We start from the raw sequence: 25653 nt of genomic DNA, 5'->3' as shown, positions 1-25653 counted from the left end.
ACACACACGTGCCCCAAAACACCTTCACCGCGGTGGGGATGGTGATGGTGCGGATCACAGAATCATTTTGGTTGGAAAAAACCTTCAGGATCATCGAGTCCAACCGTTAAACCAACCGCGGCACTAAAATGTCCCCAAGAGCCTCCTCCGTTCACCCCTCCGGGGATGGCGGCTCCAGCACTGCCCTGGGCAGCCTGTTCCAACGCCCCACAGCCCTTTGGGGAAGAAATCACCCCAAATTTCCACCCTCAGCCTCCTTCTCCAGCCCCTTCCCCAGCTCCGTTCCCTCCTCTGAACTCGCTGCAGCTCCTCAAGGTTTTTCTTGGCGTGAGGTGATCCCAACAGCCCTGGGGCCGCCATCGGAGCCCTGAGGTGATTCTGGCGCCATTTGGAGCCCTGAGGTGATTCTGGTGCCCCTGGGGCCAACATTTTGTGTTTTGAGGTGGTTTTAGTGCCATTTCGTGTTTTGAGATGATCTTGGTGCTCCTGGTGCCACCGTTTTGATCCCTGAGGTGATTTTGGTGCCATTTTGAGCCCTGAGGTGATTTTGGCGCCATTTGGAGCCCTGAGGTGATTCTGGGGCCATTTTGAACCCTGAGGTGATTCTGGCGCCCCTGAGGTCACCATTTTGTGTTTTGGGGTGATTTTGATCCTCCTCTGGCTGCCATTTCAAGCCCTGGGGTGATTCCGGTGCCCCTGGGAGCAACATTTTATGTATTGAGGTGATCTTGGTGCCCCTGGCGCCACCATTTTGAGCCCTGAGGTGATTCTGGCGCCATTTTGAGCCCTGAGGTGATTCTGGGGCCCCTGGGGCCGCCACTTTGTGTTTTGAGGTGGTTTTAGTGCCATTTTGAGCCCTGAGGTGATCTTGGAATCATTTCAGTTGGGAGAGACCCTCAGGTCCATCGAGTCCAACCACAACCGAACTCCAGCACTAAACCACGTCCCTAAAAAGCTTGTCTAAACACCTTTTAAACCCCTCCGGGGATGGCGGCTCCAGCACTGCCCTGGGCAGCCTGTTCCAACGCCCCACAGCCCTTTGGGGAAGAAATTACCTCAAATTTCCAACATCGACCCCTCCTGTGGCAACTTGAGGCCATCTTGGTACCCCTGGGGCCGCCATTGGAGCCCTGAGGTGATTCTGGCGCCATTTTGAGCCCTGAGGTGATTCTGCTGCCGCCATTTTGAGCCCTGAGGTGATTTTGGCGCCATTTTGAGCCCTGAGGTGATTCTGCTGCCGCCATTTTGAGCTCTGAGGTGATTCTGGCGCCATTTTGAGCCCTGAGGTGATTTTGGCGCCATTTTGAGCCCTGAGGTGATTCTGCTGCCGCCATTTTGAGCCCTGAGCTGAGAGGCCCAAACCCACCCCAGGATTCGCAGTTTGGCCTCCTCACTGCCCCGGGCCCGCTGGCCACAGCGCTGGTGACACAAGCCAGGATGCCGGTGGCCACCTTGGTGGTGATGATGGTGACGCCGCCGATGTTCTCACCTCATCCTCTCCTGCTCCCGCCTCAGCCGCTCCTTCTCCCTCTCCACCTGCTCCGCCTGCGCCTTCAGCGCCTTCTCCCGCTCCTCCTTCTCCCGCGCCGCCCTCTTGAACTGCTCGAAGCTGTCACTGGAGGACTTGGCCGTGGAGGACGGCGTGGTGGGATGTTTCTGCACCAGGCTGGCCCAGGAGCCCATGTTCTTGATCTTCAAGTCCTGCGGAGAGAAGAACGGGAGGTTGAGGAAGAGCCGAGCCAGGAAACGCCGAACCTGCCGAAAATATGTTCCCCGTCACCGCATCATCCCGGGAAACGCTTCACGGCTCCCCAAGGCTGGAGGACGCTGGAGAAGATGGTGGAGGCACCATTTCCTCCCCCAAAACCCAAGCGGGTGGGACCAGCAACTCTGGCACCTCGTATTTCAAATCCTGGACCGGTTTGGGTTGGAAGGGACCATCAAATGTCACCCAGTGCCACTCCTGCCATGGGCAGGGACATTTTCACCAGCTCAGGTTGCTCAGAGCCCCGTCCAACCTTGACCTTGGATGTCTCCAGGGATGGGGCATCCGCCACCTCTCTGGGCAACCCAGGTCAGGCTCTCACCACCTTCAGCGTAAAATATTTCTTCCGTAGGTCAAGTCTAACTCTACACTCTTCCAGTTTAAAAACCTTTGGCCCTTGTTCCTACACGTCTTTGGTCAGAAGTCTTTCTCCAAAAACGTGAGAACCTCGAGTTCCTCAAAGATCTGAGAAGCTCGAGATCCTCAAATACGGGTTTCTGGTCAAAAGTCTTTCTCCAAAAACTTGAGATCCTTGAGCTTCTCAAAGATCTGAGAACCTCAAGATCTTCAAATAAAGGTCTTTGGTCAAAAGTCTTTCTCCATCTTTCTTAGAAGCCCCTTTTACGGACGGAAAGGCCACAAGAAGGTCCCCCCGGAGCCTTCTCCAGGCTGGAGAACCCCAACTGTCCTCCCAGGAGAGGAGCTCCAGCTCTTGGACCATCCTCACGGCCTCCTCTGGACCTTCTCTAACAGCCCCATGTCCTTCTGGTCCTGAGGAACCCAGAGCTGGACGCGGAATTCAAGTTGGGGTCTCATCAAAGCCCCGTAGAGAATAATCACAGAAAAAATTGGGTTGGAAGAGACTCTTAAGATGGAGTCCAACCGCAACCATCACCTCCCGTGACCTCCCGGCCACATTTCTTCTGACACAGCCCAGGACACGGGTGGCTTTTCGGGCTGCGGGTGCACGTTGACCGCCCCGTTTTGCACCCAAAATCATGCCCCGTTTTCCACCCAAGTCCTTCTCCATGGGGCTGCTCCAACGCGTCCTGATGCCAACCCAGGTCCAGGACATCGCACCTGACCTTGTAGAACCTCAGGAGGTTCTCGTGACCCAAGTTCTGGAGCTTCTCCAGGTCCCTCTGGGCGCCACCACGTCCCTCAGCTGGTGAAGGTCGCACCTCCACCTCTCCAACGCCCACTGGGTGCTTTCCACCTCAAAATGGGAAATTGGGAGGTGGAAAACATCAGATTTTGGCTGCATGCCGAGATGGAGGTGACGGATACGTTCCTGCATGATTTTGGGAGGCTTCACTCTCAATTTTGAGAAGGTCCACTCTGAATTTTGGGAGGTTTCATTCCCATTTTTGGGAGGTTTCATGCTCAGTTTTGGGAAGATTCATTCCCAATTTTGGGAGGTTTCATTCCCAATTTTGGAAGGTTTCATTCTGAATTTTGGCAGGTTTAATTCTCAATTTTTGGAGGCTTCATTCTCAGGTTTTGGAGGTTTCATTCTCAGTTTTGAGAGGTTACATTCCCAGTTTTAAGGAGGTTTCATTCTCAATTTTGGGAGGTTTTATTCCCAATTTTGGGGAGGTTTCATTCCCAATTTCTGGATGTTTCGTTCTCAGTTTTGGGAGGTTTCATTCCCAATTTTAAGGAGGTTTCATGCTCAATTTTGGGAGGTTTCATTTTGAATTTTGGGAGGTTTCATTTTGAATTTTGGGAGGTTTAATTCCCATTTTCGGGAGGTTACATTCCCAATTTTGGGAGGTTTCTTTCTGAATTTTGGGAGGTTTCATTCCCATTTTTGGGAGGTTTTATTCCCAATTTGGGGGAGGTTTCCTTCTGAATTTTGGGAGGTTTTATTCCCAATTTTAAGGAGGTTTCATGCTCAATTTTGGGAGGTTTTATTCCCAATTTTAAGGAGGTTTCATGCTCAATTTTGGGAGGTTTCATTCCCAATTTTGGGAGGTTTCATCCTGAAATTTGGGAGGTTTAATTCCCAATTTTTGGATGTTTCATTCTCAGTTTTGGGAGGTTTCACTCCCAATTTTCGGAGGTTTCATTCTCAATTTTGGGATTTTTCATTTTGAATTTTGGGAGGTTTAATTCCCAATTTTTGGATGTTTCATTCTGTGTTTTGGGAGGTTTCATTCCCAATTTTAAGGAGGTTTCATGTTCAATTTTGGGAGGTTTCACTCCCCATTTTGGGAGGTTTCATTCCCAATTTTGGTAGGTTTCATTCCCAATTTTGGTAGGTTTCATTCCCAATTTTCGGAGGTTTCATTCTCAGTTTTGGGAGGTTTCATCCTCAATTTTTGGAGGTTTCATTCTGTGTTTTGGGAGGTTTCATTCCCAATTTCTTGGAGGTTACATTCCCAATTTTAAGGAGGTTTCATGATCAATTTTGGGAGGATTCATTCCCAATTTTGGGAGGTTTCATTCCCAATTTTTGGATGTTTCATTCGCAGTTTTGGGAGGTTTCATTCCCAATTTTAAGGAGGTTTCATGCTCAGTTTTGGGAGGTTTCATTCCCATTTTTGAGAGGTTTCATTCTCAATTTTGGGAGGTTCCGCTCTGAATTTTGGGAGGATTCATTCCCAATTTTGGGAGGTTTCATTCCCAATTTTTGGATGTTTCATTCGCAGTTTTGGGAGGTTTCATTCCCAATTTTAAGGAGGTTTCATGCTCAGTTTTGGGAGGTTTCATTCCCATTTTTGAGAGGTTTCATTCTCAATTTTGGGAAGTTCCGCTCTGAATTTTGGGAGGTTTCATTCCCAATTTTTGGAGGTTTCATTCCCAATTTTTGGAGGTTTCACTCCCAATTTTGGGACGTTTCACTCCCAATTTTTGGAGGTTTCACTCCCAATTTTGGGAGGTTTCACTCCCAATTTCAGGAGGTTCCATGCCCAGTTTGGGGTTTTTTCCCCATTTTTGCCCGAGTCCGTTACCTTTTTTGGGGCGACGGGCGTCTTGGGCTCCTGTTTCTGCCGCTCCTTGTCGGGCGCTCCGGGCGGGGGGGGGTTCTGCTCCGGGGGTCTGATCACGGGTCGTCCCCCCTCCAGGGGCTTCAGCTCCGGCCCTGGAACCAGCGGCTGCGTCAGACGGGGGGGGGACCCCAGGACACCAAGAAAATGGGGGTGACGGGGTCTCAGACACTGAAATTTGGGGTGATGGGGTCTCCACCACTGAAATGGGGGGTAGTGGGGAGGCCTCAGACACCCAAATTGGTGGCAGTGGGGTCTCCACCACCAAGATTTGGGGTGATGGGGCTCTCAGCAAATAAAATGGGGGGTGTCAGCCACCAAAAATGGGGTGATGGGGTCTCCACCACCAACATTTAGGGTGGGGTGTCTACCACCAAAATTTGGGGTGTTAAGGGTCTCCACTACTGAAATTGGGGGGCGATGGGGGTCTCTGCCACCCAAATTTGGAGTGATGGAGGGGGTCTGAGTCACCAAAATTGGGGCGCTGGGGGTCTCCGCCGTCAAAATGGGGGGGGATGGGGTCTCAGCAACTGAAGTTGGGGGTGATGGGGTCTCTGCCACCAAAATTGGGGTGATGGGGTCTCCAACATCAACATAGGGGGTGACGAGGGTCTCAGTCACCAAAATTGGGGTGATGGGGTCTCCACTATCAAAATGAGGATGATGGGGGTCTCAGTCACTAAAATGGGGGTGACGGGGTCTCAGACACCAAAACTGGGGGTGATGAGGGTCTCTACTATACAAACCGGGGGTTGATGGAGGTCCCAGCCACCAAAACTTGGGTGATGGGGTCTCAGGCACCGAAACTGGGGTGATGGGGTCTCCACCGTGAAAACTGGGGTGACGGGGTCTCCACTACCAAAACTGGGGGCGATGGGGGTGTCTCGGCCACCAAACTTGGGGGGTGATGGGGGGCTCAGCCACCAAAATTTGGGGCGCTGGGTTCTCAGACACCAAAACAGGGAGAGATGGCGTCGCAGACGCTAAAATTTGGGGTGATGAGGAATCTCAGACAGCAAACTGGGGGTGATGGGGGGGGTCTCAGCAACCAAAATGGGGATGCTGGGGGTCCCGGCCACCAAAATTTGGGTGATGGGGTCTCAGGCACTGAAATTGGGATGATGGGGACTCCACTATGAAAATTGGGGTGACGGGGTCTCAGGCACCAAAATTGGGGTGACGGGGTCTCCACCATGAAAACTGGGGTGACAGGGTCTCCACTACCAAAACTGGGGGCGATGGGGGTGCCTCAGACACCAAATTTGGGGGGGGGGTGATGGGTGCTCGGCCACCAAAATTTGGGGCAACGGGTTCTCAGACACCAAAACAGGGAGAGATGGCGTCGCAGACGCTAAAATTTGGGGTGATGAGGAATCTCAGACAGCAAACTGGGGGTGACGGGGGGGTCTCAGTCACCCGAATGGGGATGCTGGGGGTCCCAGCCCCCCCACTCACGCTGCGGGCCGTGCGCGGGCGCTTTGCCGCCCTCGGGGTGCTTGGGCGGCTCCTGCCGCAGCGGGGGGCTGAAGGTCTCGTTGCGCACGGCGGGCGAGTGCATCTTCTCCTCCTTCCCCACCAGCGGCTGCGCCTGCACCACCGAGGCGGCTCGCATCTCCTGCCGCGGGGAGAAACGCGTCAAAAACGGGCCGAAAACCCGCAAAAACGGGGCAAAAAAATGGGGCAAAACCCCCTCCGGTGCCGCCCGTCCCACCTCCCCAAGCCCCGCTGCAAACCGCTGCATTTCGGTCGCCGTCGGCCGCGAGCTGCCGTTTTTTTTGCCTTTTTTACCTGTTTTTTTGGCTGGATGTTTTGTTGAGGTGGCGACTGGTGGACCAAGCCCTGGAACGGCGGCATCTGTGGGGAATGCATCATGAGAGGGGAAGGGGCTTCCCGCAAGTGACCTGCGAACGGGTTTGGCATCCATCAGTTAAAGCGTCCGGCAAGCGCCGCGCGTCACCCGAAAACGCCGCGCGACGCCGTGGGAACGTCCCCTCCTCCCGGCGTGGTGGCCCCGGGATGTCCCTGGCCACCACCCTCGAAATTTGGCGCCTCCGCGAGCCAACGCCGGGAGCAGAAGCCCCGTGGTGGTTTGTCCTGCCTCGGGGACGCTCGTTTGGGGCGTCCACCCATCATTTGGGGCCTTCTGCTCGTTCTCCTGGTTCTACAGCAACATTCTTGGTGTCAAACTGTCCCCTGGGACACCCGAGCGCCAGCACGTCCCCTGCCGCGTCGTGGAGATCCGGGATCTCCCAAACCAACCCTGAAGGTTCAGTCCCATGGCCACATTGTCTTGGCCAGAGATGGAACACCAGTGGTGACACCATCGAGCCCATGGCCATCGTGGAGATCCAGGATCTCCCAAACCAATCTTCAATGTTGAGCCCCGTGGCCACGTTGTCCTGGCTGGAGATGGGAACGTCAGTGGTGGCACCACCGAGCCCATGGACATCATGGAGATTGATCCAGGATCTCCCAAACCAACCTTGAAGGTTGAGCCCCATGGCCACGTTATCCTGGCTGGAGATGTTCTCCATTGGGAACATGGGTGGTGGCACCACCAAGCCCACGGCCATCGTGGAGATCCAGGATCTCCCAAACCAACCCTGAAGGTTGAGTCCCATGGCCACGTTATCCTGGCCGGAGATGTTCTCCATTGGGAACATCGGTGGTGGCAGCACCAAGCCCACGGCCATCGTGGAGATCCAGGATCTCCCAAACCAACCCTGAAGGTTGAGTCTGTGGCCACGTTATCCTGGCCGGAGATGTTCTCCATTGGGAACGTCAGTGGTGGCACTACCAAGCCCACGGCCATCATGGAGATCTGGGATCTCCTAAACCAACCAACAAGGTCCTTGAGTCCCTCAAAAACTTGAGTCCTTGAGTTCCTCAAAGATTTGAGAACCTCAACATCCACAAATACTTGAGATCCTGAAGATCCTCAAATACGTAATATTCTCAAAATCTTGAGATCCTCCAATTCATCAGACTCTAGATCCCCAAGTTCCTCCAAAAACTGAGATCCTCGTTCCTCACAAATGAGGTCCTCGAGTTCCTCAAAAACTTGAGATCCTTAAGTTCCTCAAAAACTTGAGATCCTTGAGTTCCTCAAAGATCACAAAACCGCAAGATCCTCAAAAATTAAATTTTCAAGATCTTCAGACACTTGACATGTTCAAAAATTTGAGATCCTTGAGTTCCTCAAAGATTTTGAAACCTCAAGATCCTGAAGAACAAGATGCTTGAACACTCAATATTCTCAAAAACTTGAGATCCATGAGTTCCTCAAAGATCTCAAAACCTCAAGATCCCCAAAAATGAGATCCTCAAGATCCTCAAACACTTGATATTCTAAAAATTTGAGACCCTTGAGTTCCTCAAGATCTTGAAACCTCAAGATGCTCAAAAGTGAAATGCTCAAACACTTGATATTCTAAAAACTTGAGATCCTGGAGTTCCTCAAAGATCTTAAAATGTCAAGATCCTCAAAAATGAGATATTCAAGGTCCTCAGACACTTGACATGTTCAGAAATGTGAGATCCTTCAGTTCCTCAAAGATGTGAGGACCTTGAGATCCTCAAAAACTTGATATGTCCAAAGACTCGAGATCCTTGAGCTCCTCAAGAACCTGAGAACCTCAGGATCCTCAAAAACGAGATATTCAAGATCCTCAGACACTTGATATTCTCAAAAACTTGAGATCCTTGAGTTCCTCAAAGATTCAGAAACCTCAAGATCCTCAAGAACAAGATGATGGAATACTTGATATTCTAAAACCTTGAGATCCTTGAGCTCAAGATCTTAAAACCTCGAGACCCTAAAAAATGAGACGCTCAAACCCTGCATTTTCTCAAAAACCTGAGATCTGCGATGGAAATGGGCCTCGCCGGGCGGCTCCACCAGGCCCTGTCTAAGCGGGGCTTGCTCCGCACCCACCGCCGGTCGCCGGCCGAGCCCGGAGGACCCGCGGCTCCGGCCCCGCCACCCCGCGCCCCCAGCGCGCGGCTCCGGCCGCGGCTCGACCGCCGCCTCCCGCTCACCGGTCGCGTAGGGGTCGGGCTTGTGGTGCCGCGGCGACGGGTGGTGCTGGATGACCTGCTGCGGCTTGGCCGGCGGCGGCGGCGGCGGGGGCGGCTGCGGGGGCGGGTGCTGCTGCGGCGGCGGCGGCTGCGGCTGCGGGAGGTGCGGCGGGAAGGGCAGGGGCTGCATGTGCAGGGGCCGCGGCGGCGGCTGGTGCTGCAGCTGCTGCACCGCGGGGTGAGCCGGCGGCGGCGGCAGCGGCGGCTGCGACTGGACCTTCACTGAAGGGAGAAGCGGAGTCTGCGGCTGCACTTTCTGCAGCTGCTGCAGGTAGAGCTGCATCTGGCTGGCGCTCAGAGGCAGGTTGTGGTGCGGCGGCGGCGGCGGCTCCTCGTCCTCCAGCAGCACCTGGGGCGGCTGCGGCAGCGGCGGCTGCGGGAGCAGCGGCTGCTGGGCCAGCGCCGGCGACACGGCGGGCGGGCGCGACGGCTTCGGGGGCAGCGCCGCCGCGCGGTTGCTGGGCCGGGAGGGCTGCTGAGGCAGAGCGTTGTGCAAAGCTGGGGAGAGAGCGGGACACACGGGTTGGACATCCAGACAGGCGTTTCACACTGGAAATACTGGATTAGGTGTCGAGAATTGGTGTGTGGGCAACAGTGTGGCCAGCGGGACGGGGCAGTGACCGTCCTGTGCTGGGCGCTGGGGGGAAAAACCGCGAATCCTGGGGGTGGTTTTGGGGCCCTCAGCTCAGGCCTCAAAATGGCGGCACCAGAATCACCTCAGGGCTCAAAATGGCGCCAAAGTCACCTCAGGGCTCAAAATGGCGCCAGAATCACCTCAGGGCTCAAAATGGCGCCAGAATCACCTCAGGGCTCAAAATGGCCCCAAATCACCTCAGGGCTCAAAATGGCACCAAAATCACCTCAGGGCTCAAAATGGCCCCAAATCACCTCAGGGCTCAAAACGGCGCCAAAATCACCTCAGGGCTCAAAATGGCCCCAAATCACCTCAGGGCTCAAAATGGTGGCACCAGGGGCACCAAGATCACCTCAATACATAAAACGTTGCTCCCAGGGGCATCGGAATCACTTCAGGGCTCGAAATGGCAGCCAGGGGAGGATCAAAATCACCCCAAAGCACAAAATGGTGACCTCAGGGGCGCCAGAATCACCTCTGGGCTCAAAATGGCGTCAGAATCACCTCAGGGCTCAAAATTGCGCCAGAATCACCTCAGGGCTCAAAATTGCGCCAGAATCACCTCAGGGCTCAACACTGGGCCCAGGGGCGACAGAATCACCTCAGGGCTCAAAGTGGTGGCACCGGAATCACCTCAGGGCTCAAAATGGCGCCAAAATCACCTCAGGGCTCAAAGTGGTGGCGCCAGGGGCACCAAGATCACCTCAATACATAAAATGTTGGTCCCAGGGGCATCGGAATCACCCCAGGGCTCGAAATGGCAGCCAGAGGAGGATCAAAATCACCCCAAAGCACAAAATGGTGACCTCAGGGGCGCCAGAATCACCTCAGGGCTCGAATGGCGCCAGAATCGCCTCAGGGTTCAAAATGGTGGCGCCAGGGCCACCAAGATCATCTCAAAACACAAAATGGCACTAAAACCACCTCAAAACACAAAGTGGCGGCCCCAGGGGCCCCAGAATCACCTCAGGGCTCCAAATGGCGCCAGAATCACCTCAGGGCTCCGATGGCGGCCCCAGGGCTGTTGGGATCACCTCACGCCAAGAAAAACCTTGAGGAGCTGCAGCGAGTTCAGAGGAGGGAACGGAGCTGGGGAAGGGGCTGGAGAAGGAGGCTGAGGGTGGAAATTTGGGGTGATTTCTTCCCCAAAGGGCTGTGGGGCGTTGGAACAGGCTGCCCAGGGCAGTGCTGGAGCCGCCATCCCCGGAGGGGTGAACGGAGGAGGCTCTTGGGGACATTTTGAGGTTCTTTGGGACACTTTAGTACCGGGGTTGGGTTCTGGTTGGACTCAACCTCGAGGGGCTTTTCCACCCAAACCGATTCTGGATTCCGCAGCGCACAGAACGCCCCGCGCCCACCCCGCGCCCTCCTCCTCGTCCCGGCTGCGGGAGCCGGTGCCGTCGCCCACCTGGCGGGGACACCACGGCGTGCTGGCCGAGGTGCGGCGGAGTGCTGTGCTCGGGCGGCTGCGGCAGGTGCGGCGCCATGTCGGGCTGCGCGAGGTGCAGGATGGGCTGGCTGAAATGCGTCATGGTGTCGAACATGTTCCCCGGCAGCGGGTGCTCCAGGACCCCGGGGACTTGCGCGGGGACGAAGGGCGGAGGGGACGATTTCATGGGCTGGGGCGGCTGCTGGGGGACGGGCTGGGGCGGCGGCGGCTGCTGGGGGGGCAGCGGCTGCGGCAGCGGCTGCGGCGGGGGCGGCGGCGGCTGCGGCGGCGCCGGGGGCTGCGGCGGCGGCGGCGGCTGCTGCGCCGGTTGGTGGTGGTGGTGGTGATGCTGAGGGAGGGAGAAAACGTCCGTGAGTTGTTAAAAAACAGCTTTTTGGGCACCGAAACGCCTGACCGGTCACTGAACGCGTCGCTGGAACACCCCCCCGCTCACCAAAACGTGTCACTGAGACACCCCCCGGTCACCGAAATGTGTCACTGAAACATCCCCCGGTCACCAAAACGTGTCACTGAGACACCCCCCGGTCACCAAAATGTGTCACTGAAACACCCCCCTGGTCACCAAAACGTGTCACTGAGACACCCCCCGGTCACCAAAATGTGTCACTGAAACACCCCCCTGGTCACCAAAACACCTTCCCGGTCACTAAAATGTGTCACTGAAACACCCCTGGTCACCAAAATGTGTCACAGAAACACCCCCCGGTCACCAAAATGTGTCACAGAAACACCCCCCGGTCACCAAAATGTGTCACTGAAACATCCCCCGGTCACCAAAACACCTTCCCGGTCACCAAAATGTGTCACTGAAACACCCCCCCGGTCACCAAAATACCCTCCTGAGTCACCAAAAAACCTTCTTGGTCACCAAAATGCGTCAACAAAACGCTTTCCTGGTCACCAAATGCATCACCGAAACACCCTCCTGCTCACCAAACCACCTTTTTGGTCATCGACGTGCCCTCTCCCTCACCAAACCCCCTCTTTTTTGGCCACTGAAACACCTTTTTAGTCCCCAAAACACCCCCCGATCACCAAAACACCTTTTGTTTGCTCCCCAAAACGCCGTCCCCGGCCCCAAAACACCTAGTTTTTGGCCCCGCAAACACCGCTCCTGTCCCACCGCAGCCGAGGGTCCCGGTGACGTCCCCGGTGTCCCCGACTCCCCCGCGATGCGCCGGACGCTCCGTTTTTACCTTTTTCTGCTCTCGCCCCGAATGCCCTTTTTTCTTCAATTTCGGTGCGATTTCTGCCAAAAGACAAAAGGGGAACAGAGCAAACGTTAGAACCCCGGCGGTGCCGCTCGGCCCCATCACACCCGACGGCAAAAGACGTGGGTTTGTTTTTTTTTTTGGCTGGAGAAAGACCCGACGGCCAAGAAAATTCTTGCTCGAGCAGCCTCGGCTATTGCGGCAACACCGCGGGGGAGACGAGGGGCGAGAAACCCGGCAGGAGGAATTAAAAAACAGAAGATCTCGGATCTCGCGGCGACGCCAAGAACGATTTTTTCCGCCCCGAAAATCCGCGGCGGGGTCGGGTTGGTCGCGGCCGAGCTCTCACCCTCCTCCCCGCGCCCCCGGAGACGTTTTTTAAAGGATCGACATCGAAAACAACGGTTTTGGGTCCAGCGCAACCATTTCTCAGGATTTCCTCTGTAAACCGGGCCGAGAAAGAGCAAATTCACAAAAATACAGCAGCCGAAGTCGCTTCTCCAGCCCCAAAAACCCCACGGCACGGGGATTTTGGCTTTGGTTCGGCACCGTTTGGACAATTTTTTGGGGGGGGGAAAGCTCCCGATGCCCAGGGAGCAGCTCCCAAAGAGGATTTTCCCTTAAATCCCTCCGGAAATTTAAATTAATTTCTAAAATTTGCTCCTTCGGCTCTGCCGTTTCTGTTCATCCTCAGACCCGGCGTGTGGTGACGGGCTGGGCCAGCGGTGCCGGTTTTCACACTTTAAGGCCGAAATAGTTGAAAAATAAAGGGTTTTTTTGGGAAAAAAACCCCAACAAGTAGTTGGGAAGGCAAGAAGGGAAAACCTCGGCTCCTGTTAAATTGCCGGCAAACGTTTGGGTGTAAATCACACAAAGGATTTGAGGTGGGAAAGGGTTTTTGAGCCTGTGGAGGTGGGAACCCCGGAACTGGGGGGGTCATGGATTTGGGTGGGTGTCCGTGGGTCCACATGGGTGTCCGTGGGTCCATATGGGTGTCCGTGGGTCCGGATGGGTGTCCGTGGGTCCAGATGGGTGTCTGTGGGTCCGGAGGGGTGTCCGTGGGTCCGGATGGGTGTCCGTGGGTCCATATGGGTGTCCGTGGGTCCGGATGGGTGTCTGTGGGTCCATATGGGTGTCCGTGGGTCCGGATGGGTGTCTGTGGGTCCTGATGGGTGTCTGTGGGTCCGGATGGGTGTCCATGAGTCCAGATGGGTGTCTGTGGGTCCGGATGGGTGTCTATGGGTCCAGATGGGTGTCCGTGGGTCCAGATGGGTGTCTGTGGGTCCATATGGGTGTCCGTGAGTCCGGATGGGTGTCCGTGGGTCCGGATGGGTGTCCGTGGGTCCAGATGGGTGTCTGTGGGTCCATATGGGTGTCCATGGGTCCGGATGGGTGTCTGTGGGTCCAGATGGGTATCTGTGGGTGCGGATGGGTGTCTGTGGGTCTGGATGGGTGTCCGTGAGTCCAGATGGGTGTCTATGGGTCCAGATGGGTCTCCATGGGTCCGGATGGGTGTCTGTGGGTCCAGATGGGTGTCTGTGGGTCCGGATGGGTGTCCATAGGTCCGGATGGGTGTCTGTGGGTCCAGATGGGTGTCTGTGGGTCCATATGGGTGTCCACGTGTCCAGATGGGTGTCTGTGGGTGCGGATGGGTGTCTGTGGGTCCGGATGGGTGTCCGTGGGTCCAGATGGGTGTCTGTGGGTGCGGATGGGTGTCTGTGGGTCCGGATGGGTGTCCATGGGTCCGGATGGGTGTCTGTGGGTCCAGATGGGTGTCTGTGGGTCCGGATGGGTGTTTGTGGGTCCATATGGGTGTTTGTGGGTCCATATGGGTGTCCACGTGTCCATATGGGTGTCCGTGGGTCCGGATGGGTGTCTGTGGGTCCAGATGGGTGTCTGTGGGTCCGGATGGGTGTCTGTGGGTCCAGATGGGTGTCTGCGGGTCCGGATGGGTGTCCACGGATGCGAACCGGTGTCGGCGGCTCAGGACGCGCGTCCGCGGCTCTGGACAGACACCAGACAGTGAATTCTCCTGCCAGAAAGACCAAGACCCGTCACGTCCCCCCGAGCCGCGCTGTGCGGGGTCTCACCGCTCCACCGCGGACGCCGGAGAAAAACAAGGACACGAAGCGGAGACAAGTCCCAGCAGCAAACGCTCCCTACGGATAAGCCCCGTGGCACAGAGCCACGCGACTTCTGTCTTGTCCTATTTAATCAGGATAAAAGCACCCACGGGATGGTGGAGAAACCCCAAAATCGGGAGAGATCCGCACAGCACAAATGTTGGGTGGGATCTGAGGAGAAAAGCCGCGGATTAAGCCGGGATCAGGAGGGATTAAGCATCAGCGTGTGAAAAACACCGCGTGATGCGGCGGCGTCTTGGTCGAGCGCGTCCCTGCTCCGGTTTTGGGTGGGAAGAGAATGACTCCGGCACAACCGCGAGTGTCGGCCGCTCCAGAACCCACTTCTCCGGCGTCGCTCCCTGCGGCAGACGGTCCTGCTGTTCTCGGTCCGTCCCGAGCCGGCGGTTCTGCCAGGGGAGCTGTTTCGGCGCTGGCTTTGCCGTCGTTCTCCGTATGAGCAGAATCGCGATACAATGAACCGAAGTAAGAGCATCAACCGCCACCGTGGCGGAAGCATCCGGTGCTGCTTTGGGAGACGCTTCACCAAGACGAAGCCAGCGGAGACCACGAACGGCAAAGCCACCACGGTCCCAGGATTACCCGGTGGCATCGGTGGTTTTGGAGATGCAACAAGCCCGGCCAAGCCAAAGGATGAAGTTCTTCATTGTCAAAGACACTTGTTGGGTTACGGTTGGCGTGGTGTGGTTTGGCATCTCCCCAAGCGGCAAGAGCACCGAGAAGAAGCCCCGTCCCATCTCCGACCCCAACGGTGTTTCACGCCGGCTGGAGACGTCTTCACCAAGATGAAGCCAACGGAGACCACGACCGGCAAAGCCACGACGGTCCCAGGGGATCACCTGGTGGCATCGGTGATTTCACAGGTACAATGAATCCGGCCAACCCAATCGAAGGCCGAAGTTCTTCATCGTTGAAGACGCTTGTTGGGCGACACCCGGTGTTGTGTGGTTCAACGTCTCTCCCGGTGTATCCTCAATGACACCAAGAAGCCCCGTCCCATCTCCGACCCCGACGGCGTTCCGCGCTGGCTGGAGACGTCTTTGCCAAGAAGACAAAGCCAACGGAGATGACGGCAAAGCCACGACGGTCCCAGGGATCACCCAGTGGCATCGGCAATCCTGGACGTGCAACAAGCGCGGCCAACCCGACCGAAGGATGAAGTTCTTCACCACTGAAGATGGTTGTCGGGTTACATTTGGCGCTGTGTGGTCCAACATCTCTACCGGCGTCTCCTCAACGACACCGAGAAGTCCCGTCCCATCTCCGACCCCGATGGCGTTCCACGCTGCCTGGAGACGTCCTTGCCAAGACAATGAAGCCAACGGAGACCATGGCAAAGCCACGATGGTCCCAGGGACCACCCGGTGGCGCCGGTGACTTTGGAGACGCAACGAGCTTGGCCAACCCGACCAAAGGATGAAGTTCTTCACCACTGAAGATGGTTGTCGGGTTACATTTGGCGCTGTGTGGTCCAACATCTCTACCGGCGTCTCCTCAACGACACCGAGAAGTCCCGTCCCCGTCTCCAGCCCCGACGGCGTTTCACGCCGGGCGGTTAAATCTCATCCGCGGGGCTCCAGATCACGGGGATTCAAGAAAAAGGTCGTTTTTGTGATGTCGTCTCCAGATGTTTTTAGGGTGGGAAGTTTAACTCGGTGCATGAGGCTCCTGTGGCCTCTGGGCAGCCACCGGTTTATCTCATTTATCCCTAAATCCTCAACTTTTACTCCCACCCGAAATCACCTGGAGCGGCAAAACGCCGACATAAGAGTTCACGATCAGCAGAATTTGCGCATTACTGGTTAAAACTCCATCGTTATACAAAAAAGTGCGTTTTCTGTAGCAAGCCACTTTATTGATTTTATTATTTAAAAATAAAATTATCAAATCTATACAGTTTTTAGGGTGGGTTTTTTTTTTGGGAGGGGAAGAAGCTGGTGGTTACATCCCGAAGCATAAAAATAAACAGATTTATATAAAGTATTTGTAGCAAATAAAGTTAAGCGGGGAAAAAAAAAAAATCTAAAAATAGATGGAAAATTACAAGTTTTCTGAAAAACACGAAGTTATACAGTCCAATAAAATCAGGATCCCACGTAATTCCCCCTGCATCTCCCAGGAGAGTAACAAACTTATTTGGGGAAAGATTTATAATAAATTCTAAAAGCGACGTGAGGTGAAAAAATACAACCCCCAAAAGCAACTTTTTGATACAATACTGATTATAAATATATAGATATTTTTATACGAAAGGGAATCTCTATTAGATTTAGGGCAGCTGAGCTGCGACGGGGCCTCCTGGACTCAGCAGTGGACGGGTTTTCTTAGCGGAAAATACGAATTTTAACTAATTCTGCCCAGAATCGTGGACATCGGCGCCGGCGGACGAACCGCCGGCTCAGCCGTGATTCTCCAAATCCCACTAAAAACACCCAAATTTGCCTCATTTGACCCAAAAGCCGCTCGACAGAGCGTTGGATACTGCGCCCAAGGAGGGATTTGGGTTTTTCTCAGCACCTTTATCGCGCCAATCTGAGTTTGGTTTCAACCGGGATTAACCTGCCCGTACCAACACCTCGCCGCGGCTAAACCGAGCCTAAGAGATCCCGTCCTCTCCAACTGGAGACTCGCGGTGAGTGACTCCAAGTCCTTCCCATCTCGCGCCGCGGCGCAAAAACCGAGTCTGGGAACGGGGGAAAAAGGAGCAAATTATTTCGCCCAAAAGTCAACGGTTGGGTTAAATCGACCCCTTTTTCTCTCGAATTTGACGGAAAATGGATCTGGGATTAAAACTCACTAAACTAAGGCAGCGCATGAGGATGGGCCTGGCCTGGTGGTTGGACTGAGCTTTACCAGCACCCGCGGGTTAAACCTGCGGATTAAATCCGGGTGACTTGAATTAAAACCAGGTACATCTGGACTAAACCTGCCCACCCTGGGACTAAAACTGGCTGCCTGTGGATTAAAACCGGGCACATTTGAATTAAACCCGGGTGCCTGTGATGTAAACCTGGGTATCTGGGAATTAAACCCCGGTACTTACGGGTTAAACCTTTAAGTTAAGCCGAGGTACCTGCAAATTAAACCTGGATACCTGTGGATTAAGACCGGATACTTCAGAATTAGAACCAAGTACCTGCAAATGAGACTTGGGTACCTGCAGATTCCAGGCACCTGTGAATTAAACTCAAGTATCTGCAAATTAAACCTGGGCACCTGTGGATTAAGCCTGGGAACCTGCAGATTAAGCCTGGATAGTTCTGAATTAAAACCAAGTCCCTACAAGTTAAACCCGGGTACCTGTGGATTGCAGGTACGTGTGAATTAAACCCGGGTACCCACGATTTAAACCTGAGCGCTTTTGCAATAAACTCCGGACGCTCCGAATTCAACCAGGGCACCTCCAGATTAAAACCCGCGCACCTCTGAATTAAGCTGCAGAACCCGCAATTTAAACCCAGCTGCCTCCAGATTAAACCCAAGCACTCGTGAACTTAAACCAGGTACCTGTAAATTAAACCTGGGTACTTGCAGACTCCAGCGACCCGCAAATGAAACCCAGGTACACGCGAGTCCTGGGTAGCGAGCGGCAAATTAAACCCAGGTGCTCGCGATTTAAACCCGAGTACTTCTGAATTAAACCCGAGTACTTCTGAAGTAAACCCCGGGTACCTCTGAATTTAACCCCGGCACCTCTGAACTAAAATGCAGGGACCTGAATTTAAACCCAGGTGCCTCCAAATTAAACCCGGGTTGCTTTTGAATTAAAACCGGGCATCTGCAATTTAAACCCGGGCACCTGCGAATTCTGACAGACCTTGATTTAAACCTGGCTACTTCTGAATTAAAACCAGCTGCCCGCTAATTAAACCCAAGTGCTTGACACTTAGACTCGGATATCTCTGAATTAAACCCGAGGGATCTTCAACTCTGAGATGCCACAAAGTCCCAGCCTTACGTTAATTAATCCAGGCTTATTTTAATGCCTCTCCTCCTAAAGACGAACCGATAACTCGTTAGCAGAAGCACTTTAAGGTCTCCGGAAGTTTCCGGCCCTGCTAAACCAGTCCTAACCCCGAGTTTTAATCCTTCACGGAACGGAACTGCGCTGAGCGAGCTGCAAAACCTATTTCCCTTCCGTAACTGCATAAAACACGCGGATAAATTCCATTTTCCTTCAGGAAATTTCGGAAGAAAAGCAAAATTTGCGCCCAGGAACTAACCCGAAGGCTCCAAATCAACTGCTCAAGTTTTAATTGCTACTGTTAATTAGTGCAGCTGAGTGATTTCTCCCCCCCGACTCGTCTTTTAGGGTCCCGGGAAGCGGCTCCCAAAATATTCCGGGGATAAAACAACCCAGCTCAGCCGAGCGCTGACGATCAACAGGCAGAAAATGGCCAGTTTGCTGCAAAACAACCCAAATTTGGTGCCTACCGAACCCAGGCCGGGCTTAAAGTTGCCCAAGCACCAACCGCGGTCCAGCCCAAGCGCCAATTTGGGGTCGTTTGGAACCTCCCGTTTTCAGAGAATTCCAGCAGATTTTGGGGCCAAACGCTCCCGATTTAATTATAGAAGGCGTTGAACCGCCAGCGACGCGGAGGGACGGAGACGCCGCGCGGATGCCAGCGGGTGAAATCGGCATCGTTCCGATTTGAGCGGCTCCGGGTTGCAAATCAGGCAGCTGGCAGGAGGGGATATTCAGGAGTTAAAGAGAATAAAGCGGAGCTGCGATTAGTGGCAATGAATTCCAGGTTACAATTTCATCGCGTCCGCGTTTGCTTGTCCGCGTCAGCACCAAGCGCCTCGTTTTATTAACGATAAACCCGAACGAATGCGGAAAACCCAGGTTAAAAACCCCCACGGTGTCGACTTCTCGCCACCCATTTTAAAATCCCCAAAGCACCGGGAGCTCGGTAGGCAAATTAATAGCAGGTTATTAATGAACAAACCCTCGTTAACAGAAGACGGTTGAGACGTCGGGTCACATGAAAAATTTCGGGGCGGATTTTGCAGCTTCCCGGCAAATTTAAAATGTAAATCTCCGCTCGGAAAATCAGAAATACCGCAATATTTTACAGCAGTAAAGTGTCCAAAGCGTCGCCAAACATCTTAAAAGGTCATTTAAAAGGTCTTAAAGCATCTCAAAAAGGCCTTTAAAAGGCCCTAATACACCTTAAAGATCTTCTAAATGGTCTTAAAACTTCTTAAAGGGTCTTAAAATGTCTTAAAGGGTCTTTTAAAGGACTTGATGCATCTTAAAGCACCTTAAAGGTCTTTTAAAGGGTCTTAAAACACCTTAGTGTGTCTTAAAAAGTCTTTTAAAAGGTCTTAAAGCAGCTTAAAAGGTCTTTGAAAGGGTCTTAAAGGGTCTTTTTAAAGGTCTTCGACAACCTTAAAAGGTCTTTTAAAGGGTCTTAATACGTCTTAAAGCACCTTAAGGGTCTTTAAACAGTGTAAACCCATCGGGAAGTGTCTTAAAAGCTCTTTAAAAATGGCTTAAAATCCAACTTAAAAGCGATGGAAGGGTAACGGTGCAGACGCGGGGACGGAGATATTGGGATTTGGGGCAAATTTGGGGGGGGTTTTTAATGAGGATTTGGAAAGATTTTTACGAGAAAGGAAGGAAAAAATGAGGGGAGCGAAAACCCATCGGCCCCGGGAATTAATTGATTCAAAGAGATGAATTGTCGTAATTAAGCCCCTACGCCAGCGGTTGCAGGCTCGGAGCTCCGGTGCAGACCGAGAGTTGAAACCTTTGCACAAATTTGGGGGAAAACCGGCCAAAAAAGAGGCCAAAAAACCCCTTATAAACTCCAAGGCAAGAGCGACTCTTCTGCATCCCCCCGGCCACCCTTTTTGGGGGAGAAACCCGCAAAAAAGAGCATTTTCGGCAATTTTGGGGCATTTTTTTTGGAGTTTTAATCAGCGCTGGCGCATCCTGAAAATTCCCACATTCGATTCTCTGAAATCTCCCCCCCCCCCGCCCCGGATCTTTGGGGGAAAAACCAGAGAAATTGAAATAAAACACAATTTGGGGATTTGTAGGGGACGGGTTTAGCGGGTAAATTTTCTCGGATGGGTTTAAGGCCGGGATTAAAACTCTGGATTTGGGACGAGCTGGTGTGGGCCAAGGTCAACGCGACACGATAAGCTGGGCTGGATAAGCCCGATCGCTGCAGTTTCTTTTGGTTGAAATCACGATAAATTGGAAAAAACCTCATTGAAGAGCATAAATACGGCAGGTTTCCCTCTTCCCCATCAAGCAAGGGGAGGATTTAGAACCAAATAATTCGATTTTCTTCCCGCAAGTCAAGCCTAAAAGCTCCATTAAACTCCTCCAACCTCCTAAAAAAAAATAAAAAGCCCAATTTTGGTGGCAATTTTTTTCTAAAATGTCTTTTTTTTTAGTGCGGTTCGTCCTCTGCACCCGACCCGGCTCTAAAAATAAATCCGGATTATTTTCTGCTCATTTCCCAACCCGTTTGAGATGCAGAAGTCTTAGCGTTGGCCTAAGTGCTGGGATAAGCGTGGCTTAACCTCCGCGGCGCGAGCTGAGCGAGCAGCTGGGAGGAAAAACCAGTTTTAAGCGGCGGCACAAACTTTGCTTCCCCAAAACCACGGAGGGAACGGTCGCAAGGAAAAGCCGAATAAGTAACGAGAACATAAGCTCAGCCTAATTTCAGCCCAAGCGACGCTGGTAGGAGGGAGAAGCGCCGAGTTCCGCAGAGCAGACGCCGCTGCGGTGATCGAAAATTGGCAATTTCACTTTAAATCCTTGTTTTCTTAAAACCTGCCCGTAAAAAATAAACAGGTTTTTGCCATAAAGCCCCATTTTTTTTTCCTCTTTCTCCACCCTCTGTGGCGTGAGAACGGTTTAAGTCTCTCCTTTGAGGGGAAAAAACAGCGTTTTTCTAAAAACGCACATCTAGTTCATTAAACAGACAATGAGCTCGCTGGGTTTAGGCTCCCGCGCTCAAGGCCCAAGTTCGGCAAGGCAAAGCTTATGCAAAATCACCATGTCCGGCTTAAGAACCGCCAAGGCGTCCAGGTCAAAGCCAAAAACGGGCAACGCGCGGCAAAAGCGAGGGCCGCGGGTTGGGCTTTTCCATTCTCGAGTAAGAATTAAAAGACCGAGACAGGAATGAAAACATATTTATTTATACAGAAAGCAGGTCTAGGACTGAGTCGTTAAATAAGCTGCGTCTAACCTGTTTCTGAATCTTCGCTGTCGGAGGAGCTGGACTCGCTGGTGCTCTCGGACTCCGAGGAGGAGAATCCCTTCATCTTGGAGGAGCCGGCGATCACGTCCACCTTCTCCGCTGCAACGAGACCGTAACGACATCGTTAAGGGGTAATTAATCCCCCCAAGTCCTGCCTGCTGCTCCCACCACCACCCCACCACGGCGTCTGGATACTCCTACAGATGGGCTAAGCCGAGCTTTAATCCCGCGTCTCTGCTTATTTCTGTTACTGGCCTACACTAGGCCGGACTTAGCGGGGTCTCCGAGGCTTTGGGGTGATGATTTTTTACGAGGGGCGTCTGTCCCTTGCGTCACCATCCCAAGTGATGTACCCATGGGATTTAAGCCTGTCCTAAACCCCTCTGGGGTAGGAAAGTCTGGCTTTAGGCAGCGGTTTTAGGTTGGCCTAAGACCAGTGGGGTCTTCTCCTCCTCGGGCCCAGCCATGTGGCTTAATCCCAGCAGGCCTGGCTTTACCCAGCCGCTTTAGGCCGGCCTAAAACCAGGCACATCTCCTCCTCCTCGGGCCCAGCCATGTGGCTTAATCCCAGCAGGCCTGGCTTTACCCAGCCGCTTTAGGCCGGCCTAAAACCAGGCACATCTCCTCCTCCTCGGGCCCAGCCATGTGGCTTAATCCCAGCAGGCCTGGCTTTACCCAGCCGCTTTAGGCCGGCCTAAAACCAGGCACATCTCCTCCTCCTCGGGCCCAGTCATGTGGCTTAATCCCAGCAGGCCTGGCTTTACCCAGCCGCTTTAGGCCGGCCTAAAACCGGGCACATCTCCTCCTCCTCGGGCCCAGCCATGTGGCTTAATCCCAGCAGGTCTGGCTTTACCCAGCCGCTTTAGGCCGGCCTAAAACCGGGCACATCTCCTCCTCCTCGGGCCCAGCCATGTGGCTTAATCCCGGCAGGCCTGGCTTTACCCAGCCGCTTTAGGCCGGCCTAAAACCGGGCACATCTCCTCCTCCTCGGGCCCAGCCATGTGGCTTAATCCCAGCAGGCCTGGCTTTACCCAGCCGCTTTAGGCCGGCCTAAAACCGGGCACATCTCCTCCTCCTTGGGCCCAGCCCAGCGTTTAATCCGGACCTAAAACCTCCCTTTTTTTTTAAGCTGCACCAACACGTTGGTCTGAGGAGGCGGCCGGAAGCAGCAGAAAAATATCAAATTGCTTTTTTTTTTTTAGACGTTATCGACAACCCCCGAAAATGGAAAATCGCAAAATTTCCTTTAAATTCCCTTTTTTCTCCCCCCGTCGCCGCCACGTCCCCTTTCGGCTGCGGGTGATCGATGGAAAAAAGAGTTTATCTGGGTTTGGTCATTAAAAAATATTGATATTAATTAGAGAAACATGTATTTAAAATATTTTTAAAACGAAAAATTTACATGGAATTGATGGCTAAAACATAGATTTAAAATAGATCTAAAATAAGATTTAAAATAGATAAAATATTGACATTTAGGGGCGATTCCAGAATTTGCAGCCACCAAATTCCAGCCCCAGGGGAGGATTTAATTAATGTGTCATTAGAGAAACTGTAAATTAAATAAAATTTTAGGAAATTAAATTATAAACGTTTGATTTTTTAAACATGGAAGTTTTAGAAATAAATAAAAATTTTTAAATGACCCAAAATTTAAAAAATTACGATGTTAAAAAAGAAACCAAAGTTTTAAAAATGATCTTTAAATAAAAATCTATAAATAGAACATTTAAAAATTACAATGTTAAAAAATAAAGGGAAGTTTTGAAAATATTTTTAAATAAAAATTCCTAAATAGAACATTTAAAAATTAATTACAATGTTAAAAATTGAAAGTATAAAAAATATAAATAAAATATAAATAAAAATATAAAATAGAAATAAAATCTTGAAAATAAGGAAAAATTTAGAAATAACCCCAAATTAAAAATTAGTTAAAATTTAAAAAGAACAAACAAAAGCTTTCAAATTCTTTTTAAAAAAGAAATAAAAATTTAAAGATCGTAAAAAATTTCAAGTGTTAAAAAAGAAATGTAAGTTTTAAAAAGAAGTAATTTTCACATAGATAAAATTTAAAATATCTTAAAATTTTTCAATTACGCTTCGAAAAGACAACCCAAACTTTTAAAAACAAATAACGATTAAACACAAGAAATTTCACTTTCTGTTTAAACATTTCCTAAAAATCAAGAAACCTTTTCAAAAACCAGACGCAAATCCTCATTTTCACCAGACGACGCCACCCAGCGCCAAAATCCCTCCTCCTATTTTTTTTTTTTCCTACCCGTCTCAAGACCCGCAGCGAGGCGCTAAACCCGGTTTTAAGCCCGACCTACCCGGGGGTTTCCTCTTCTTGCGCAGGCAGGAGGTGACGTAGCGCTCGAGCTCGCGCAGGGTGGAGGGTTTGAGGGTCTCGAAGTCGATCTCGATCTCGTCGGGGTTGGAGTTTTTCAGCGAGGGTTCCCGGGACTGGATGATGTGCACGACCCGGCCCAACTTCTCGCCGGGGAGTTTGTTGATGTCCAGGCTCAGCTGCCGCTTCTCCTCGTACGACATGGGCTTGCACTTGTCCTCCTCCTCCGACTCGTAGGCCGGCGCCGCTTTGCTGCTCTTGGGCACCGCCGCCTCCTTCTTACTACTTCGAACAAGGACCAGCGTTAAAATAAACCCGGCCTAACGCCCCCGAGCAGCCGCTCGGGTCTAAGCTCAGAGATCAAACCACTCGGGATTTAGTATTTTTGATTTTGCGTCCTGGAAAGGCACCGAAAGCTCAGCCGCGGGGCTGGGATGCAGTAAGCTGAGCTCAAGCTGATGTCGGCCACTCGGGTCTAACCTCTGAGGTTTTACCACTAGATCACACAGGATTTAATATTTTGAGTTTTTATCCTGGAAAGGAGCAGCTTTGGCACCGAAAGCTCAACCGCGGGGCTGGGTCTAGTCTCTGAGGTTTAACCATTAAACCAGTCAGGATTTAATATTTTTAATTTTCACTATTTATTAATTATCACTAAATCAGTCGGGATTTAATATTTCTGAGTTTTTCGCCTAGAAAGGAGCAGCTTTGGCACCGAAAGCTCAACCGCGGGGCTGGGATGCAGTAAGCTGAGCTCAAGCCGATGTCAGCTGCTCAGGTCTAACCTCTGAGGTTTAACTACTAAAACACTCACAATTTAATAGTTTTGATTTTCGTCCTGGAAAGGTGCAGCTTTGGCACTGAAAGCTCAAGCTTAATGCTCAACCGCGAGCTCAGCACTAAGCTGAGCTCAAGCTGAGCTCAAGCTGATGTCGGCCACTCAGGTCTAACCTCTAAGGTTTTACCACTAAATCAGTCGGGATTTAATATTTCTGAGTTTTTCGCCTGGAAAGGAGCAGCTTTGGCACTGAAAGCTCAACCGCGGGGCTGGGATGCAGTAAGCTGAGCTCAAGCCGATGTCAGCCGCACAGGTCTAATCTCTGAGGTTTAACCACTAAACCACTCAGGATTTAATATTTTTGATTTTCGTCCTGGAAAGGTGCAGCTTTGGCACTGAAAGCTCGACCACGAGGCTGAGATGCAGTAAGCTGAGCTCAGTCTCATATCAGATAATAAATCTGAGCTCAACATGCTGTTACACACCCAAATTTGAGCTTAACCTGATGCTAGACACTCAAAGCTGAGTTTAAGTTGCTGTTAAGACACCCAAAGCTGAACACAACCCGCTGTCAGACACTCAAAACTGAGTTCAACCTGCTGTTAAACACCTAAGGCTGAGCTCAACCTGCTGCTAGACAACTAAAGCTGAGCTCAAGCAGTTGTTAGACATCCAAAGCTGAATTTAAGCTGCTGTTAATGAGTTTAAACTGCTGTTAGACACCCAAAGCTGAGTTTAGCCTGCTGTTAGACGCCCAAGGCTCAGTTTAAGCTGCTTTTAGACGCCCAGAGCTGAGCTCAACCTGCTGCTAGACACCATAAGCTGAGTTTAAGCTGCTGTTAGACACCCAAAGCTCAGTTTAAGCTGCTTTTAGACACCCGAAGCTGAATTTAAACTGCTATTAGACACACAAGGCTCAGTTTAAGCTGCTTTTAAACACCCAAAGCTGAGCTCGACCTGCTGCTACACACCGCAAGCTGAGTTTAAGCTGCTGTTAGACACCCCAAACTGAATTTAAGCTGCCGTTAGACACT

At 52.1% G+C, this 25653-nt stretch overlaps 2 protein-coding genes across 5 annotated transcripts in view; one reads left to right on the top strand and one right to left on the bottom strand.

Moving 5' to 3' along the window:
- Window positions 1-25653, top strand: part of XAB2 (XPA binding protein 2) — a 202005-nt gene that overhangs the window by 86914 nt on the left and 89438 nt on the right. The window lies entirely within an intron of this gene.
- The window catches only part of BRD4 (bromodomain containing 4), a 71046-nt gene that overhangs the window by 3723 nt on the left and 41670 nt on the right, over window positions 1-25653 (bottom strand). For 3 of the 4 annotated variants that reach the window (XM_065654926.1, XM_065654927.1, XM_065654928.1), the window contains 9 exons: window positions 23825-24126; window positions 21477-21587; window positions 12113-12165; window positions 10875-11244; window positions 8794-9330; window positions 6544-6656; window positions 6211-6370; window positions 4720-4850; window positions 1490-1701 (listed from right to left, as the gene is read on the bottom strand). In XM_065654926.1, the coding sequence (XP_065510998.1) occupies window positions 1490-1701; window positions 4720-4850; window positions 6211-6370; window positions 6544-6656; window positions 8794-9330; window positions 10875-11244; window positions 12113-12165; window positions 21477-21587; window positions 23825-24126 (1989 nt within the window). The remainder of the gene's footprint in view (window positions 1-1489; window positions 1702-4719; window positions 4851-6210; window positions 6371-6543; window positions 6657-8793; window positions 9331-10874; window positions 11245-12112; window positions 12166-21476; window positions 21588-23824; window positions 24127-25653) is intronic. The other variant, XM_065654929.1, reaches the window with a different exon arrangement.

This window comes from Caloenas nicobarica, chromosome 36 (assembly GCF_036013445.1).
Source record: "Caloenas nicobarica isolate bCalNic1 chromosome 36, bCalNic1.hap1, whole genome shotgun sequence".
Classification (NCBI taxonomy): domain Eukaryota; kingdom Metazoa; phylum Chordata; class Aves; order Columbiformes; family Columbidae; genus Caloenas; species Caloenas nicobarica.
The sequence above is the reverse complement of the archived record's forward strand: the minus strand, read 5'-3'. Positions and strand labels throughout refer to the sequence as shown.